The sequence below is a fragment of the Bicyclus anynana genome, chromosome 8 (assembly GCF_947172395.1).
Source record: "Bicyclus anynana chromosome 8, ilBicAnyn1.1, whole genome shotgun sequence".
Taxonomy (NCBI): Eukaryota; Metazoa; Arthropoda; class Insecta; order Lepidoptera; family Nymphalidae; genus Bicyclus; species Bicyclus anynana.
Genome location: NC_069090.1, coordinates 7,591,688 through 7,610,749, shown reverse-complemented (window position 1 = coordinate 7,610,749; position 19,062 = coordinate 7,591,688). Strand labels below are relative to the sequence as shown.

General features: G+C 34.8%; 1 protein-coding gene and 1 long non-coding RNA gene across 2 annotated transcripts in view; one reads left to right on the top strand and one right to left on the bottom strand.

Moving 5' to 3' along the window:
* Positions 1-112: 112 nt before the first annotated feature.
* On the bottom strand, positions 113-6,039 carry LOC128198339 (uncharacterized). The gene is made up of 3 exons (XR_008251070.1): positions 4,237-6,039; positions 3,836-4,049; positions 113-365 (listed from the first exon to the last, which is right to left on the bottom strand). It is a non-coding gene; the product is annotated as an uncharacterized LOC128198339 (long non-coding RNA).
* A 4,410-nt stretch (positions 6,040-10,449) lies between these two features.
* The window catches only part of LOC112047979 (clavesin-1), a 17,417-nt gene continuing 8,804 nt past the window's right edge, over positions 10,450-19,062 (top strand). Inside the window, exons 1-2 of the mRNA XM_052883257.1 lie at positions 10,450-10,624; positions 15,007-15,146. Of these exons, the coding sequence (XP_052739217.1) occupies positions 15,011-15,146 (136 nt within the window). The 5' untranslated portion in view covers positions 10,450-10,624; positions 15,007-15,010. The remainder of the gene's footprint in view (positions 10,625-15,006; positions 15,147-19,062) is intronic.

The window sequence follows — 19,062 nt, the reverse complement described above, 5'->3', positions numbered from 1 at the left end:
ATTATTTGTAATTTTGTAATCACATTTTTTGTCATGAAATATTTTGGATATATTACATTTTTAACGGACTTCAAAAAAGGAGAAGTTTTCTCAATTTAACTGTATATATTTTTTTACAACTTAATATTGTTATCCTCCTCCTCCGTGAGTCGTAATCCTCATGTGTGAGGGTCGTGACCACCTCCAGCTCTAATCCTTGTCCTTAGGATGTTATGCCATTTTTTCCTATCTCTGGCTACGCAAAGAGCATCGTAAACTGTGTACTGTGTCGGCCCAGCCTGGGATCGAACCCAGGACCTCCGTCTTGAAAATCCACCGCGCACACCACTGCGCCACGGAGGCCGTCAAATAGTCGTCTCATTAGCCTGTAATTAATTAATAATACGGTATTTTTTACAACGAGAGTATAATCACATCATGATTGCTGTGTTACTTAGTAATTATTAAAGTTAATTGTGACAATTTTACAACGATGCATTGTATAATGTATGTTGCATTTATGATACACTAGATGACGCCTGCGACTTCGTCCGCCCTTACCGTGAGCCCGCATTCGCACGAGAGTTTTTTTAACGGACGATAAATAAGCGTTCAAATACAACAAATGCATTTCTTAATATATTCACAACAGCGTTTTGAAATAAGACGCTTTTTTCGAGCATTGTTGCATTTTCAATTTTAGGCGTTGGAAATAAACCTTCATTTAACTTCATGCTATAATTGAACGCTTTCAACACAGAACAGACATCGCTAAAAGCTAACGCTTATTACTTTTTTATATTTGTGGCTTTTAACGTCCGTTAAAGAAACTCTCGTGCGAATGAGAGCTTAGAGATCCTTATACCGAACATATTGCGAAATCAGTCCTTAGCGGACGTCTAATTATATCAATAAACCCCCAATAAATCTGCTAATTTTATCTTTGTACGTCATGCAGTTATTTCGTTTTTATGTACCTACCTACATATGGATTTTTATGCATTTAGGTAAGATTATTTATTTACTTTTTATCATTTTTATTACTCTTTTATGACTTATAAATACAGTGGCGTTGGTAACGTGCACAAAATTTTTAACTTTACTACTACTATTTTAATGTCCTTGAAAAAATACAATGATTTATTTCGATTTGTACTGTACACAAGTTATACAAGTAAGTTACTCGTACGTATAGAATGATTATAATAAAACAATATTTTTATTTATTTATTTTATTACGACACCAACAGATTACAATTAAATACAAATACATATATTATCAAGAACTGAAATAATACAGGTATAATTGTAAATCTACTTAAAGGAAGTCACACCATGCTTATTTTAACTATTATTAATTTAACAAATAAAAGAAAAAACAAAACCAAGGAAAAAAAAAACGAATAAGAAGAATAAAAGTTATTATAAAAAATAGAAATAAAAATAATGTTTCATAAACTAAAAATATGTCTTTGTGGAACTTATTTATTAAAATATCGCTATAAATATTAATAATAATTTGTAGATCTTTACGATAAAGTTCGGTTTCTAGAGACAACGACGCATGGCGACCAAGACGCATGGCGACCACAGACAGAAAACCACCCGCGACTCACTACTTTGTATGAATTAATAAAAGCAGGTTTCATTTGGTGGCTGTCAAGACCGGATTTTAAACGGACGTTCCAGTGGCAGAACATCGATACTTATATATACAATTGAAGTGTCTGCTGTGATTTCAAACCAACTATATGCTCTCAACAGCTTTTGTTAAAATTTTGTCTGTCTGTTTGTCCAAGCTAATCTTTGGAAAGGCTTAACTGTTTTTTTTTGGGAGTTTCACTGCAAGACAAAATAGGGGATCGACCATTATATAGGTTAATTTTTATCCCAAAACAAATTAATGGTTACCGCGGGACGAAAAACATTATTTCACGTGGACGAAGTCGCAGGCGTCCGCTAGTTTTTATAAAGTTATTCACACCTGTCCGATACAAAATCAGTTGAAGAGCGTGCCATGACGCGACTGGCGACTCCATTCTGGTCAAACCCACCTACTGCGCGATTCTGTCGCAGGAGCAGTACTGCATACATCCATAATAATGGCGGCGTATTCAAACAGTGTTTATGATTTAACTTACTATATTACTATTTTTTCTTAAATTCATAAGTCGTTTTATATAAAATACATATTTGAAAGTGACCCTCTTTTTGCAATGTGAAAATTAAGTCGATATCCTAATATTATAAGAGAATAATATAAAAAGAGATATATAAAATTTATAACGTTAATATTAACAATATCATCAACTTCTTAATCCTCCAGTAACTGAATAACTACGAGTACTAATATAATACTAATTACTAGTTGCAGATAAATTGTGCGACCTATAAAAAAATTTAATAGTGTGACGTTGAGCTTGGTCGCGATCGCTGACAACAGAATGCTACTTGTCGCCAAGGGTCTGGCGACTAGCGAGTTCTTCCTGTCGCAGTCGCCATTCGCCCTGATCGAATGGTGCCTTTATCCTTCCACGCAGAAACTGTGCAACGTGTTGTTTACAAAGAGATCGTACCGTATACTTAACTAGTTTGTATAATTGATACCTCAGATATTTCCCGCTAATTTTACCTCGATTTTTTTATAGTCATAATTGATTATTATTAAACAAGCAGATTGTCCGATAAGTAGACAATCGCCTAGTTTGTTTGTTTGTGTGTGTGTGTGTGTGTGTGTGTGTGTGTGTATGTGTCTTGTGGTGCTCCGTCTCTGAGGCATTATCTGTATAGAGATAGCGGTATTTCCGGTAACTTTGTCCGGCACCGCCATTGGTTGAAATTTGTCTATATCTCTTCACGAGATTATCGTCGATATCGGTCACTGACAACAGAATTCTACTTGTTGCCAGGGGACTCGCGACCAGCGCGTTTTCCTGCCGCGGTCGCCATTCGCCCTGATCGAATGGTGCCTTTATCCTTCCACGCAGCAACTGTGCAACGTGTTGTTTACAAAGAGACCTACTTAACAATATACTAAACTAGTTTGCATAATTGATACCTTAGCTATTTCCCGCTAATTTTACCTCGATTTTTTTATAGTTATAATTGATTATTATTAAACAAGCAGATTGTCCGACTAACGATATGTAGACAATCGCCTAGTTTCTTTGTGTATGCGTGCGCGTGTGTGCGAGCGCGCGCGCGCGCGCGTGTGTGTGTGTGTGTGTCTTGTGGTACTCTGTCTCCATCAACCTGAGGCTTTATCTGTAAAGAGATAGCGGTATTTCCGGTAACTTTGTCCGGCACCGCCATTGGTTGAAATTTGTCTATATCTCTTCACGAGATTATCGTCGGTATCGTTCGCTGACAACAGAATGCTACTTGTTGCCAGGGGGCTGGCGACCAGCGCGTTTTCCTGCCGCGGTCGCCAGTCGCCCTGATAGTATGGTGCCTTTATCGTTCCACACAGCACCTACTTAACAGTTTACTTAACTAGTTTGTATAATTGATACCTCAGCTATTTCCCGCTAATTTTCCCACGACATTAATTACCTCGATTTTTTTATAGATAAAATTGATTATTGTTAACCAAGTGGACAATAGCCTATAAACAGATCCACCCTTGTTTGTTTGTGTGTGTGTGTGTGTGTGTGTGTGTGTCATACGTTTGTTAATTACACCGGCAACCCTTCCTTTAACCCTACAGACCGATGATTCTACCAAGCGACCGAGTGAAGAGAAATAGACAAAATATCGTCCAATGGCGGCGGAGTTGTTTTTGTTGTGTGGTAGTACTTTCCCGGTTGAGCACTGTCATAAAAAGGTCTATACTACTACTACTACAATAACAAAATACCTTGCATTTTCTTTTTAATTCTTCTTCTTCTTCGGACCCCAAGTCCGCTTTCCGGCACAATCTCGCCCAATCTGGCCGATGTTGGGCTTCCGACTTCTTAAGTTTATTGGCTCTATTAGTCTAGACGAGAAGTGGTTCATGAACATTTATTTATCTCGGGAACGAATGGAAATATCGAGTTAAAATTAACACCCAGGTCGACTGTACCTGGAAGCTGAAAAAAAAACAAACTTTAAAGTTAACGTTAGAAAAAGATATATATTTTTTTTTAAATTTTATTGTACAAAATACAAAAATTGTTATATAATTACGTACATAAAAAACCATCCTCATAAACTTGACGTTTTTGTGAGGACGGCGAGTTCACAATTATGTTAATTTGTTATATAAAATAAACTTACCTACACATAAGGAACACAATTAGGCACCATCTTTTATAATGCCTAAGTATGTCCCCTAGCGAAGTGCATCTGCGAACCCTCCCCTCCCGTTCAAGATGCACCCTTTACATATTTTACCAATTTTTTTTAGGTTAAATTATTATTGAACAATTTGCTAGTATCCAGTCCTGGCAAATTGTCCAATATATGTGGCACCATATAGTCTTTGGTGCTTACCATAATAATTGTTTTTTCTGGGCATTATAAACTTTTTATTGTTATGGAGCTTGCGGAGTCCGCCAATACGCTCATTTTTATTTGTATGAAGTCAAACTCTTCTTTGAGGATTGCGACGACTACTTTATTCTGCACCGGCAATATTTTACAGTAGTCGAATAGCCTTGAGTAGTCTTCATATCGGCCGTTTATGTCGCAAAAACTCATTTTATTTTGTTTTATTATATTTTATTTATTTAGGATCGAAAACAGTTGTGTACAATAATATATCTTACAAAACTTAAAGTAAATTTAAAAACAAATAGTTTACATACACAACCCACATCTCTATCCACAAGTAATTATACAAAATGTAGATGGGGCTGATAAAAATGATTTTTAAATTAAATTATCTAACAAAGTGCTTTTATACAAAGAAAAAAAAATAATGAAATAAAAAAAAAAACAAAAAAAGAAATGACACAATTACAATAAAAATTAAAATATATCGACTGGCAAAAATATGAATATATTTTCCACGTAATTTCTGTTCTTTTGGGAATAGGGTGATAAAGTAAAGCCTACTTGGTGAACATGTAAAAATTCGTACACTGCTGTAAGAGTTTCGTGTTTTAAGTTTTAACAAGAAAATAAAATTAACTGCACAACAGCGTAAAATGTAATTAAAATCGGTTCATAAGGTAGTTTTTCACGGACAGACAACATGTCACAATATTCCATATAAGGTGTTTAAGGATAATAATAATTGTTATATGTTATCTCTAACTGATGTTGGAATGCAATCCACACTATTTAACATATTTTTTTTATTATAACTCGAGTTGTTTTGTATTATTACTGTATCGCGGTGATTTTTTAATTTATTTAAAAATATTAATTAACCGACTTCAAAAACGACGAAAACTCTTTTCGACGCTTATGTTTTTTTAATGTTCTTTTTTGTTTTTGGTTCCATTTTTATGTTAAAAAGATTTTTTTTCTATCATTTATTTATGTCCTTTTTTAACATTTGAGCGCCCAAGCAACCGGCGGTCAGGGATCCAGAGTGAGGAACCTCCTCACAATACACGCCGTCTCAAGAATCAAGAGTCGGATACAGAAGGCAGTACCTTCTGTATCCGACTCTTGATCCAACAGCTAAGTGAAAGCTTCTTAAGATGTTGGTCGAAGCTTTTCGCTATAAGACCATTGACTAAAACAACTATCGGAACAATAATAGTTGACTCAACATTCCACATGGCGTTAATCTGGTGAGCAAGGTCCAAGTATTTTGATACTCTGTTAAAAATATTATTGTTATTATGATAACATTGGAAAATCAGAAGGTAGTCCCGAGCTTAACAGTTTTTAGGATTCCGTACCTCAAAGAAAAAAGGGAACCCTTTCAGGATCACTTTGTTGTTTGTCTGTTTGTCAAAATCTTGGGAACGTATCTCTTTTAGGTCTGCGGTCTCTTGAAGCTGTAAAAAATCGAACGTAATAAAGTTTTTTTTTCAATTTTTTTTTATATTCTTTAAAAGTGAGCCCTTGACTATAATCTACCTGAAGTGATGATAGAATCAAGATGGAAGTGGGCTAAATTGATAGTAGGAGGATAAAAATCCACACCCCTTTCGGTTCCTACACGACTTCGTGGGAGGCTTTGGCACAAAGACAGTACGTCTTTGTGCCAAAGCCTCCCACCAGCCAAACCTGAACCAATTAAGAAAACCTCAATCGGCCCAGCCGGGGATCAAACCCAGGACCTCCGTCTTGTAAGTCCACTGCGCATACCACTGCGCCATGGAGGCCGTCATGAGTTACGACCGTAGGGCAAGGCAATGTATACTAATATTATAAAGAGATAAAGTTTATGGTGTTCCCCAAAAATTACCCCTACAGGAATCTACTAAACTGATTTTGAAAATTCTTTTACCAATACCACGTTATAGGTGAGCACATTTTTTTGTATTCTCACGGGAACGGAAACTATGCGTGTGAAACCGCGGGATAGCTAGTATTCAATATTTGTATGGCAGATGAACTATAAACTAGAAATGGTTTCATTGGCAGAAGTTTAACAGATTATTATTCATTTGAACACGCTTACATTAGCTTCACTTGTATGTAAGAAAATCAAATCTTGGAATCCTAATTTGACCCACTTCCCGGTCTTCGATTAGAATAAAATTTTGCACACGCTCTGAGTTCTAATGACTATACATGACTAGCTAAGAAACGTCATTACAAATCCAATATGGCAGCCTCCCCAAAATAGCGGACTGGCTGTTTGAAATCCACCCCCTTGATATGGATATCAAATGAAAGAGTTTGCTGTCAGGAATATGAAAAAAATCGCGTGACCTAAATCCAATATTTGTATTTTTTTGTGTGTGCTACAAAACTAAAAAACTTGTTTTGTTAGTTTTTTGAAGTATTGAAATTTATTGTGATTGATTTATGACGTTAAATCGTTTGTAAGGAACCCTAGGTTGACGAGACCGATTTGCACTTTTCCGATGTTTTTGCTTTCTCTTCCGCCACTAAAGAAAAAATTAAACAATCAAGGACTTTAGTTGTAGCCGGAGAAACTTGAAAAAACTGGACGTTTAAATAAACAATAATAACAAATAACACCGTTTTCGATATTTGTAAAACACCTTTCATGAATTGTTAATTACTGTATAAAAATAATGTTGAAAAATTAGTACCATGTATCTTGATATACTTTTGATACTTGCCTTCTACCTGCTATCTAATAGTTTATCATATTCTGCTCTCTGTTGAGCACGAGTCTCCTCTCAGAATGTCCAATTCAAAATGTCAATAGTCCACCTCGCTGGCCCAATGCGGATTGGCAAAATTAAGGAAATTCTCAGGTATGCAGGTTTTCTCACGATGTTTTTCATTCACTGTTTGAGACAAGACAAATGATATTTAATTTCTTATACTGCACTTATCTGAAAAGTTGGAGGTGCATACCCCGGACCGGATTTGAACCTACGCCCTTCGAATCGAACGCAGAGGTCCACTGGGCATATCCACTGAGCTATCACGTCTCTTACCTAATAGTTAGTAATGTTTTTTTTTAAATTTTAATTTATATAAAAATATAAAACATGAAAATTAATCTATACTAATATAATATCTATTATCTATACTAATATAATAAAGCTGAAGAGTTTGTTTGATTGTTTGATTGAACGCGCTAATCTCAGGAACTACTGGTTCGATTTAAAAAATTCACACAGCTATAACTCACGTGATTAAACGTTGGATTATGCCTACTAGTTTCGAACCCCTACGGGGCCCTTAGTCATGAGCTGTTTCTTGCAACGCGGCACGATTAAAACTGGCCCCGTATGGGTTAGCAACTAGTCGGGCATACTCCGACGTTGAATCACGTGAGTTTTAGCCATGTATCATAACCAATTAATATCTGTATGTGACAACAAATTGTCTATATTGTCTCAAGTTGTTATAGCAAAACCACAAACAGGCTTTTTGATTTTTTTTTGTCTGTCTGTATGTTTGTCCGGGCTAATCTTTGGGTAACCGATTTTAATGAAACTTTCAATGGAATAGGGGTGGTTATTTAGCAATACATAGTCTATTTATTTTATGATTGGAAATTCCATAGATTCCGCAAGAATTGTAAAACTGAACTAGACTGAATTTCACGCGGACGAAGTCACGAGCGTCCACTAGTGTGTAATATTTTTTCTTTAAATTTAATAAGTTATATTTAACAGGTTTCATACACGTGTGAACAACATTATGTAATCGAAACAAAAAATGCTGACGCCATTAACATGTTCGCTGTGGTACGAGGTCAATTGACCTTGTACATCTAGTGTATTCAAAAGTTACGAGGTCGATGGACCACGTGCCGCACCATACAAAGTTGTAATATGCGGTCCAAAAACCTCGTACCGCACCAGAGGAAAGTACAGAAAAATAAGTGCCACAGCGAATGTGTTAATCTATACGTTATCAACCCATATACGGTTCACTGCTGAGCTCGAGTCTCCTCTCAGAATGAGAGGGGTTAGGCCAATAGTCCACCACGCTGGCCCAATGCGGATTGGCAGACTTCACACACGCAGAGAATTAAGAAATTCTCTGGTATGCAGGTTTCCTCACGATGTTTTCCTTCACCGTTTGAGACACGTGATATTTAATTTCTTTAAATGCATACAACTGAAAAGTTGGAGGTGCATGCCCCGTACCGGATTCGAACCCACACCCTCCGGAATCGGAGGCAGTGGTCATATCCACTGGGCTATCACGACTCTCAATCTATAGGTACAGTTTTATTATAAAAACTGTAACAGGTCCAATTCTGTACATTGAAATTATTTTGAAAACTTTTGTTGCTGGACATTACATTGATACTGAAGTCAATTTTTTTTTATATTTTTATCTGCCTGTCTGTCCGTGTTTTTGTTGACTGGGCATCAAGCTGAAACTAAGCTTGATGCCCTGTCAACAAACAACACTAAATGAATGCAAATAAAAATTAGGATAATTTGAGACCATAATACGCCGAAGGTTCAAGGATACTTTTTGTAAATTAAATAAGAAGAGGGTGAAATAAATGTTGAAAGTTTATATGGCAAGCCCTTGTTTTTTCTTGTTACATTTGTAATAATTGGTATGTATACTACTAGAATAATACTTAAAATAATGTAATTCAAGATTTTTCAAAATTCTAAAAGGTTTGAAGTTTTTTCAATATAAATCGTTCTTATTGTATATTTTTGTAAAATGATTAATGCACTTTTTGTTATATAGAAAAATGCGATAAAAAATTTAAATACTGATTAAAATTTTAAATCGATTTTCACATGGACGAAGTCGCGGGCTTCCGCTAGTTACCTAATTATAAAATTAATGATAGTACAAAAAAAAATCGATGCTCTTTTGTGAATAAAACTCGTGCTAAATTAATAGTGATGCATGGCTGAACAGATTTGCATGAAATTTAGTACATAATATTATAATTATTGTATATATTATAATATTATGTGCTGTGCTTTTTTGGAATATGTACCACATAACAAAACTTGAGCTTCACTAAAGGACCAGGAGTCTTAGCCATGTGACACGTTAATTCTCTCTCTATTAACGCTAACGCTTCGAAAACTAACAAAATGTATGGAAATGATAGATCCGATCGACAACTTGGTCACATGACCTGTAGATAGTGAATTTTTTTTTTAATCTTTACAAGTTAGCCCTTGATTACAATCTCACCTGATGGTAAGTGATGATGCAATCTAATATGGAAGCGGGCTAACTTGTTATGAGGAGGATGAAAATCCACACCCTTTCGGTTTCTACACGACATCGTACCGGAACGCTAAATCGCTTCTTTGTCGGTAGGGTGGTAACTAGCCACGGCAAAAGCCTCCCATCAGACAAAATGTCTTGAATGTCATTCCCATAATTTTTTTTAATTTTCGAATCGTTAGCGTTTTAAATTGTATATAAACTAATAGTAAAGCAATTTTGTAAAAGAAACAGGGTATCTGCGATCATTACTTTCGGAGCTACAGGGATTTGTAGGGTCAGATTTGTGGCACTGCCGCGGATCCCTGAAAAACGCCCCATACAAAATGGTACGATTTATTTATTTTAGGTCATAATGATCGTTAGATTTGTATGGGCGTTCAAAGAAAACATAACTAATATCTTTGGTCTTTGTGCGTTTCTGTTTATAGTTCATTTATGAAAAAAATTACATTTAATGTAAGAAATCCAAAACTGTATGAATTTTCATCTAAATACAATAAAAGATTTTAAAAAGATTTTAAATTTTTATAATCTTATTTATTTTGCAAATATTGCTTTTTAAGTATAAATTAGTTTGTTAGTTAGTTGACCTTATTTACTCGAATGTATCATAAAAATCAATATATTCAAAATCATCCCCATTGTTATTTTATTTTCTTCAAACGCTCACCGCGATAAGCTACGTCCGCGATCGCGTATATATATGCGCCATGCAAATACAACCTAAAATAGGTATCATACGTACATTCGCGAATCAACAAGGTCTCTGCTACACACGAGTCGACAACAATATTATACTAACGATCGTGGCAGTTGCCAGTCGTCGTCTGAATACTAATTTTGTGATTTCATCTTTAGTGTCTGTTTAAGTAGCGGCAAAGCGGTCATATTAATTAAAGTAAGTTATCAAGTTATCATTATTAACAAAATGTTTATTTTTAATTCAGTGTACCAAAGTACTCAAAAATCAAAACTAATTCTCTGATTAATTATTTAAAAATGATTAGGTACTTACACTAAAAAGTTCAGTTCCTGAAAAAATATAGCAACATAAACCGTATTAACATTTTTTTAATAATTTAAAAATAAAATTATATTTCTGTAATTTTTTGAGAGAGTAAGTACTTTTAAGAACTTTATTTTATAATTTTATTTAAAATTTTTAATTACCTATACTTTTTGTTGAATCATCCTACTAATATTATAAACGCGAAAGTTGGATGTTTGGATGTTTGTTACTCTTTAACGCCGCTACTACTGAAGCGATTTGGCAGAAATTTGGAATGAAAATAGATTTTACTCTGGATTGACACATAGGCTACTTTTTATCCCGAAAAAATCCATGGTTTTCCGAGATTTTCGAAAACACTGCTGAACCGAATTAGCTGAAATTTGGTATTGAGATACATTATAGCCTGGATTAGCACATAGGCTACTTTTTATCCCGGAAAAATCCATGGTACCCGAGGGATTTGTAAAAAACTAAATTCCACGCGGACTAAGTCGCGGGCGACCGACCGACCGTGAGAGTAATTACTTTTATTTTTTGTGAGAGTTTTAAACTTTTTTTTACTTTTTGTTGATTCATGTTACAATATTTAGCGCTAAAGCCAATAAGCCGCTATAGACATTTGACGTAAGGCTACAATTTTAGCAACAGTTAACAAGATATTAAAGAACAAGAGCGACTTCATCCGCTATAAAAATAGTATGTTGCTTAATAACCTCATCTATATATAATATATAACCCGTATAAACCCTGTAAAATTGGTTCAGCCGTTGCAAAGATAAGCCCGAGGGAAAAAACATACAGACAGACCGCAGACGAAATAATAAAAAAACTTTATTGTATTTTAATATCACGTAAATAACTTCATGCCGACTAAATAACAGTAAATGACTTTATAAGAACCGTGATAGCCCTGTGGATATGACCTCTGCCTCCGATTACGGAGGATGTGGGTTCGAATCCGGTCCTAGGCATGCGCCTCCAACTTTTCAGTGGTGTGCATTTTAAGAAATTAAATATCACGCGTCTTAAACGGTGAAGGAAAAACATCATGAAAAACCTGCATACCAGAGAATTTTCTTAATTCTCTGCGTGTGTAAAATCTGCCAAACAGCATTGGGCCAGCTTTGTGGACTATTGACCTAGCCCCTCTCAGGGAGGGGACTCGAGCTCAGCAGTGAGCCGAATATGGGTTGATAATGACTAAAATTAACTTTATGAAACAGCTATTTTGAAAACACAGATAATACTTTTGATTATTATTGTTTAAATAATAATAATAATCAATGAAATATGTATAAAGTCTTCAAATAAAATTAAACCTTAAACTGTTATAATATTATCTTTAAATAAGAAGATATCGAACAAAGATACCTATTATGGAGTAAAATAATCTTAATATTTATATTGCAGATAATAAATACAGTCATATTTTATGATATTTTATAACGTTTTAGCAATGTATTATGTAAGCTCTTGTAGTACCTACAATAATAATAATTAAACAAAAATATCTTATATGCAATTTAGATAAAATAATTAATTTGCAATTTGACCTTTGCCTCTGATTCCGGAGGGTGTGGGTTCTAATCCGATGCATGACGTGCTTTTCAGTTGTGTGCATTTTAAGAAATTAAATATCACGCGTCTCAAACGGCGAAGGAAAATATCGTGTGGAAACCTGCATACCTACTTGAGAATTTTCTTAATTCTCTGCGTGTGTGAAGTCTGCCAATTCGCATTGGGCCAGCGTGGTGGACTATTGGTCTAACTCCTCTCATTCTGAGAGAAGACTCGAGCTCAGCAGTGAGCCAAATATGTCAAAGTCAAAGTAAAAGTCAGGCGCGTTTGGAACCCTCGTAACTTTAATTTTAAGTTTTCGAATAATTATTATCACCATTATCAAGTAATTATCAAGTTAATTAGTTTAATATTATTACCTGACGTTTCGAAAGAGCTTGAAAACTAAGCCTATTTAAAATAAATGAATTTTGACTTTGACTTTGATGTCGTATAGAAACCGAAAGAGGTGTGGATTTTCATCCTCCACTTAACAAGTTAGTCCGCTTCCATCTTAGATTGTATCATCACTTACCATCAGGTGAGATTGTAATAAAGGGCTAATTTGTAAAGAATAAAAAAAAGTTGAGTTCAGTTCAATGTAATACATACCTAACTTACCTTATATATTAACATACCTAGTCAACGGTTTTTTCTGCGTAAACAATCTTGATAAAAAACATAACCCTTCTTGCAGTCGGGTAAAAAGGTAATTTGCCATGTCTTTTATAATATGACCAATATTCCCTTTCCCCTCCAACTAGGTCGGGACCACCACCCCTTGGTGATGAGTCTGACCGTTGAGCTTTTTTTTTTGAGGCTGAACATCTATGTTTATACTATGTAAGAATAAATATTTTACTTGTGGAAGGCATGGTTGCGTTGATGCGATAAATGCGTATAATTGAATTGATGATGATGATTGATGACCCATGACGTCTAGAATCTTAATCAATCTAACTAAGTAATAACTTAGTAGACTTAATTATTAATTATTATTAGACTGAGTTCTCTCATTTACTTATTTAGATAGCTACACTGTTTAATATTTACAATACTTAAAATAATAAAAAATACTTGTCAAACTTCCAAAAAATATCACTCCCGTTGAAGGAATTTTGAGTGTCCAAACAACCGGACCCAAAGTGAGGTAGGTCCATTTTTAAAATACACCTAATTTTTCCAAGACGCTCGGGACCCTACCCTAACTAGCCTAAACCCTACTGGAACCATAGATTAAAAAATCATTCGGGACAAACATACAGACACACAAAAATTTTGATAAAAAGTTTTTTTTTAGTATTGTGTAAATGTTTATATTTTAACCATATTATGTAAGCACTTAATAAAACGGCTGTCATGTTGAAATCACAGACAGACACTTTAATTTTAATTATATGCAATTATTGATCAAATGGCGTTCTATGTTAATAATTATGTAAATGATAATACCTATAGGTAATCTTGTTATAGACAATAACAGCATAGATAGGTCGTTTAGATTTTCAAACCTGTTTTTTATGTCACCTATACTATAACTAGCTGATTCCGCGCGGTTTCACTCGCGTGGTTCCCGTTACCGTTTGAATACGGGGATAATATATAGCCTATAGCCTTCCTCGATCAATGGGCTATCTAACACTAAAAGAATTATTTAAATCGGACCAGTAGTTCCTGAGATTAGCGCGTTCAATCAAACAAACAAACAAATACTCGCTGTGCACTGTTAACCAACAAACAAATCAGAAATTAAGGTAGAAATTGTCATGTCATTTCAAAACTTATTTATTTAAAATTATGTATTGTTTTTTATAAATTGATATTGAAAATATATTAACAATATCTAATCTTTCTAAGCTTATTACTCAAATATATTTTCAAAAAGTTAATTATAATAATTATGAGGTGTGAAATGACTAGTGATTTTAAATTGTTTTTTGTGAACAGTGCACATCGAGTATAGCTTTAGTATATAGTCTAGCAAGTTCGTTGATGACATTCCCATGATATGCGGGTGACGGAGGGGAAAGACTGCGCGGGTGTAAAATCGTGCGTGCGGGGAAGTTAGATACATCAGTTGTGGGTATTCCATTCATCGCTACACGCCCCCCGGCTCGCGCAGACCATCGGGAGTGTTACGAACGAAGTTGCCAAGCGTTGTTAATGTTGCAGTGTATAAGTTTTATATTCACTACACATATGGAATTTCCGCGTTGCTAATACAGATAGTTCTATTAAATATTTGAACGATCAATTATGTCATTTTAGCTACATTTAGCGTTTAAACTATACGTCATCCTTCTATGTAATTGCATGCGATAGCCACACAGCTCATTTTGTAATGGCTGAAAGTTTGTCTATTATGATGAATTTTGTTTTAAAGACTGACAAAGCTGATAGAAATAGTGGTTGAGACGGTACTTAACTTTAAACAGTCAAGATCCGATAAAAAAAATCCAAAGATATCGCGGTTTTTTACACAAAAGTTAGACATTTTAGTTAAAGTGTCGGAAATTTCCAAAATTTAATTTTTTTCTATTTTAACATTACAAAGACTTTGTAATCTCTGGATCTACTTAACCGATTTAAAAAAAATACTTTACCACCTAAAAATCCACGGTTTTAATGAATCTCATATGCTATATCCCCATTCCCCGTATTTGAAACCGCGGAGCGCCGGCCAGTATTGTATATCTTGACGTCTCTTTCAGGAAAATGCCATCACAAGGGATGAAGCCCATTCCATTGGAGGATGAGTACAGTAAAAACACCGGTATCACACCGGAGGACATCGCTAAACTGCGGCAGTGGTTGAAAACACAGCCACATTTACCAGAACAACACATCACAGGTATTCAATAAGGCTCTATCTCAGACATGATTTACATATAATTCACACGAGTAGTAAGTAGCACCGGTGAAGAGTTCATACAAGCCGATTCCCGCCGGGTTACCTTTAAAAATCCATGCATATATGTATAGCCTAGTGGATATGACCTCTGCCCCCGATTCCGGAGGGTGTGGGTTCGGTCTGCGGCATGCACCTTCAACTTTTCAGTTGTGTGCATTTGAATATGGGTTGATAATGATGATTCATTGTTATACTGTATGTGGATATACGAGAAACCGGAGTATGTATCACGTTATATAAATTTATTTTTCTTTAGAACGGCTTACCTTCATCTAAATTTCATCCTTTGCCACTGGTATGCCACAAAATAGCAGTAAAGGACAAAATAGTAGACATACGAGTAAAAGGTACTAGAGGACGGAAGCAAATTTCTTTGAAATGTTTTTCACAAATACCTCAGGAACCATGGATTTTCCCGGTATAAAAAGTTTATGTTTAATTCTATATCGTTTCTAATTATATTAACACATTGCTGTATTAAACCAAATACATTTTGAATTTTGGATTTTTTTAATGTATTATGAATATTAAGTATTTTAAAATCCAAAATTATCAAATAATCTGGCTGGTGGGAGGCTTTTGGCCGTGGCTAGTTACTACTCAACCGACAAAAATCTGATATTTAAAATATTAATTACAGTTACAGCATTACAAAAAACTGATTCAAGATGCATTTTTTTTAATAATTTGAGAAAAAAAAAAGAAAAAGAAATCCCTAGGGTGACCAAACCTGGTTTTTTAGTTTTTTCAAAACTATTCAAATGAGTTTTAAATAATTAGCGTTTTATTCATTAATTACGGGACACCATATATTTACTTTTATATATTTATTTGTTTATATATTAAAAATATTTATTGTATCTATTCTATAGGCACATAAAAAACAATACATCTGCATCCAAGGTTGTACAAATATAAAAACGATTTTCTAGTACATACATCCAGGTACATGTCTCTATATAATTAAATTAAATTACATGGTTAGGCTGTGTAAACCAGTAGCGCTTGTTACCATGAGTTTGTATAACTGAACGAAGCAAGGTCTCAGCATTTACTATGACGACATGACGTTTGGCTGGTGGGAGGCTTCGGCTGTGGCTAGATACCACCCTACCGGCAAAGGACACCTTAGTTATTTATTCTATGGCATATTTCAACACAATCGCTGCCTTATTTTGTTATAAATTAAAATAATGCCCGTTTTTCTTATACAAAAAAGCCTTAAGTCTAAAAAAAACAAGTTATATTTTAAGGAAATCTTACTACAATCCATTTATTTTAAAATACATGGTCAGTGGTCACAGACTAATGAAAATTTACACCGATTTTCTCGCGGACAAACTTGCGGGCGTCCACTAGATTGTAATATATCGCTGTATTATCCAAATGGAATCAAATACATACGGAAATGTACCCTAATCTAAAATTTGTCCATGAGATGTCAGTAACGTTGTGGTTTTTTGCCACGCGTGTAAGAAACAAGGATGTTATAAAACATTTACAGTAATAAACTTTTTTATACAAGTTGTTTCAACTTATATAACAATGATCACATCTAGACGAGTTAGATTTACAAATCAAAATAACATGAAAATATAAGATATAAGATAAACAAAGACAGAAAAAAAATTTGCAGACTGTTGTTAAATTTGATATTTTGAACAAACTTTTAAAATAATCTCCACAGTAATCTATACTAATATTATAAAGCTGGAGAGATTGTTTGTTTGATTGAACGCGCTAATCTCAGGAAATACTGGTCCGATTTGAAAAATTCTTTTAGTGTTAGATAGCATATTTATCGAGGAAGGCTATAGGCTATATTTTATACCCGTATTCCTTTGGAAACGAGAACCACGCGGGTGAAACCGCGCGGCATCTACTAGTCAATTTATAAAGGCCAATTTCCCACATTTTTGGCAACTAAGAAATGTCATCTACCTATTGTATGATATCCACGAAGGGTTGTCAGTACGCACCGGATTACATTTGTTATTCAATTCGTGTATTAATTTTTTTTTTTTATTGAGAAAGAATACAATAGGGAACTTAAGCTAACTTATCCTAATAACTATACAAATCATGCCCACGTGGAATGATGGCAAGAATACTGGCTGCATTTCCGCGTTGGACAGCCAGGCTGATCCTTTGCACAAAAAATGAGCCAGCCCTTCTGTCACCAGTCGAGGCAACTAGCCGCGGTGTATTAATTAACCAACATATAACGAGTACGTCCAATTTTAGTAAATTAGCCTGTAGATATACAATAAATGAACATATTATTTTAATAATCAAATTCCAATAAATAAATAATTTATAGTAGGTAGCTTTAGGTAAATATGTCATCCAAACAAAACTCGGGAAACAATTTGTAAACGTTATTATCCATACAACGGAAAAACGTTAAATTGTCGTATAATTTAGGTTCTAATTGCAACATGTACATTGTACCTACCTCAACTTGACTTGACCGCTATTAGAGGATTGCAATTTTAATGTAGTGTGACTATTACATGACATTGCATTGTGATTGTGATAGGTACCTACACTTTTTTTAAATAGTTACGTAACAAGTCGCATCCAAAACAAACTATAGACTATCATGCATGACTCGACTGACTTCAAAACTGCTTGTAAACTATGCCAACTTTACTGTTTAATTTTAAAAATCTAAAACTTGAGAACGAGACAGGAATTTTTGAAATTAAATTATTTTAAAACTAACAAAAACAACGGCTGATGAGATAAAAATTTTAATAAAAAAAATTCAACCGACTTCCAACTCAAAAATTAACCTAAACTAAAAAGCAAGAAATAACTTCTTACCTATATGCTACCTTCTGATCAGTTTGAAGGCGGTGCCAAGCCAGTGATGTTTTAATTCAAGCCGTTTAAATTACAACGTTTCTGTGCTTCCTTCAGAAACGACTTTAATTAAAACATGACACTGGATTGGCACCGCCTTCAAACTGATCAGAAGGTAGCATATAGGTAAGAAGTTATTTCTTGCTTTTTAGTTTAGGTTAATTTTTGAGTTGGAAGTCGGTTGAATTTTTTTTATTAAAATTTTTATTTTTTCATTTTTAGTGTTAGCATACCTATTGAGTGTGAACAAAAAATAATTAGCTAAAACGTTATTTTCTTATGATAAGTACCTAAGTCAATTTTATAAATACTGCCTTAACTCACATATAAAATTTCACTCCCCCTTTCGTCGTCATCAACCCATATTCGGCTCACTGCTGAGCTCGAGTCTCCTCTCAGAATGAGAGGGGTTAGGCCAATAGTCCACCACGCTGGCCTAATGCGGATTGGCAGACTTCACACACGCAGAGAATTAAGATAATTCTATGGTATGCAGGTTTCCTCACGATGTTTTCCTTCACCGATTGAGACACGTGATATTTAATTTCTTAAAATGCACACAACTGAAAAGTTGGAGGTGCATGCCCCGGACCGGATTCGAACCCACACCCTCCGGAATCGGAGGCAGAGGTCATATCCACTGGGCTATCACGGCTTCCCCCTTTACCCGCACGTAATATGAATATTCAGAAGAACGTGAAAGGTATCATAACTAATGAGAAGAGGTATTAACTGACCTCCGTCTTCATCATCAGACCCCCTATGCAGTCACAATCCTTATGGGTGGAAAGTTCTCAGTAATATAAAATTAATCTAGTCCAAATACAAGGTAGCTACTGTAAACCGTCGAGGAGTTCCCTTAACTCTCCTTTATCTTCATCACCAGACCCCTCTTACAGTCGCAACCTATCCAAGTGGAAAGTTCTCATCAATACAAAATTATCAAGTCAAAACACAAGGTAGCTACTGTGAACCGTCGAGGAGTTTCCTT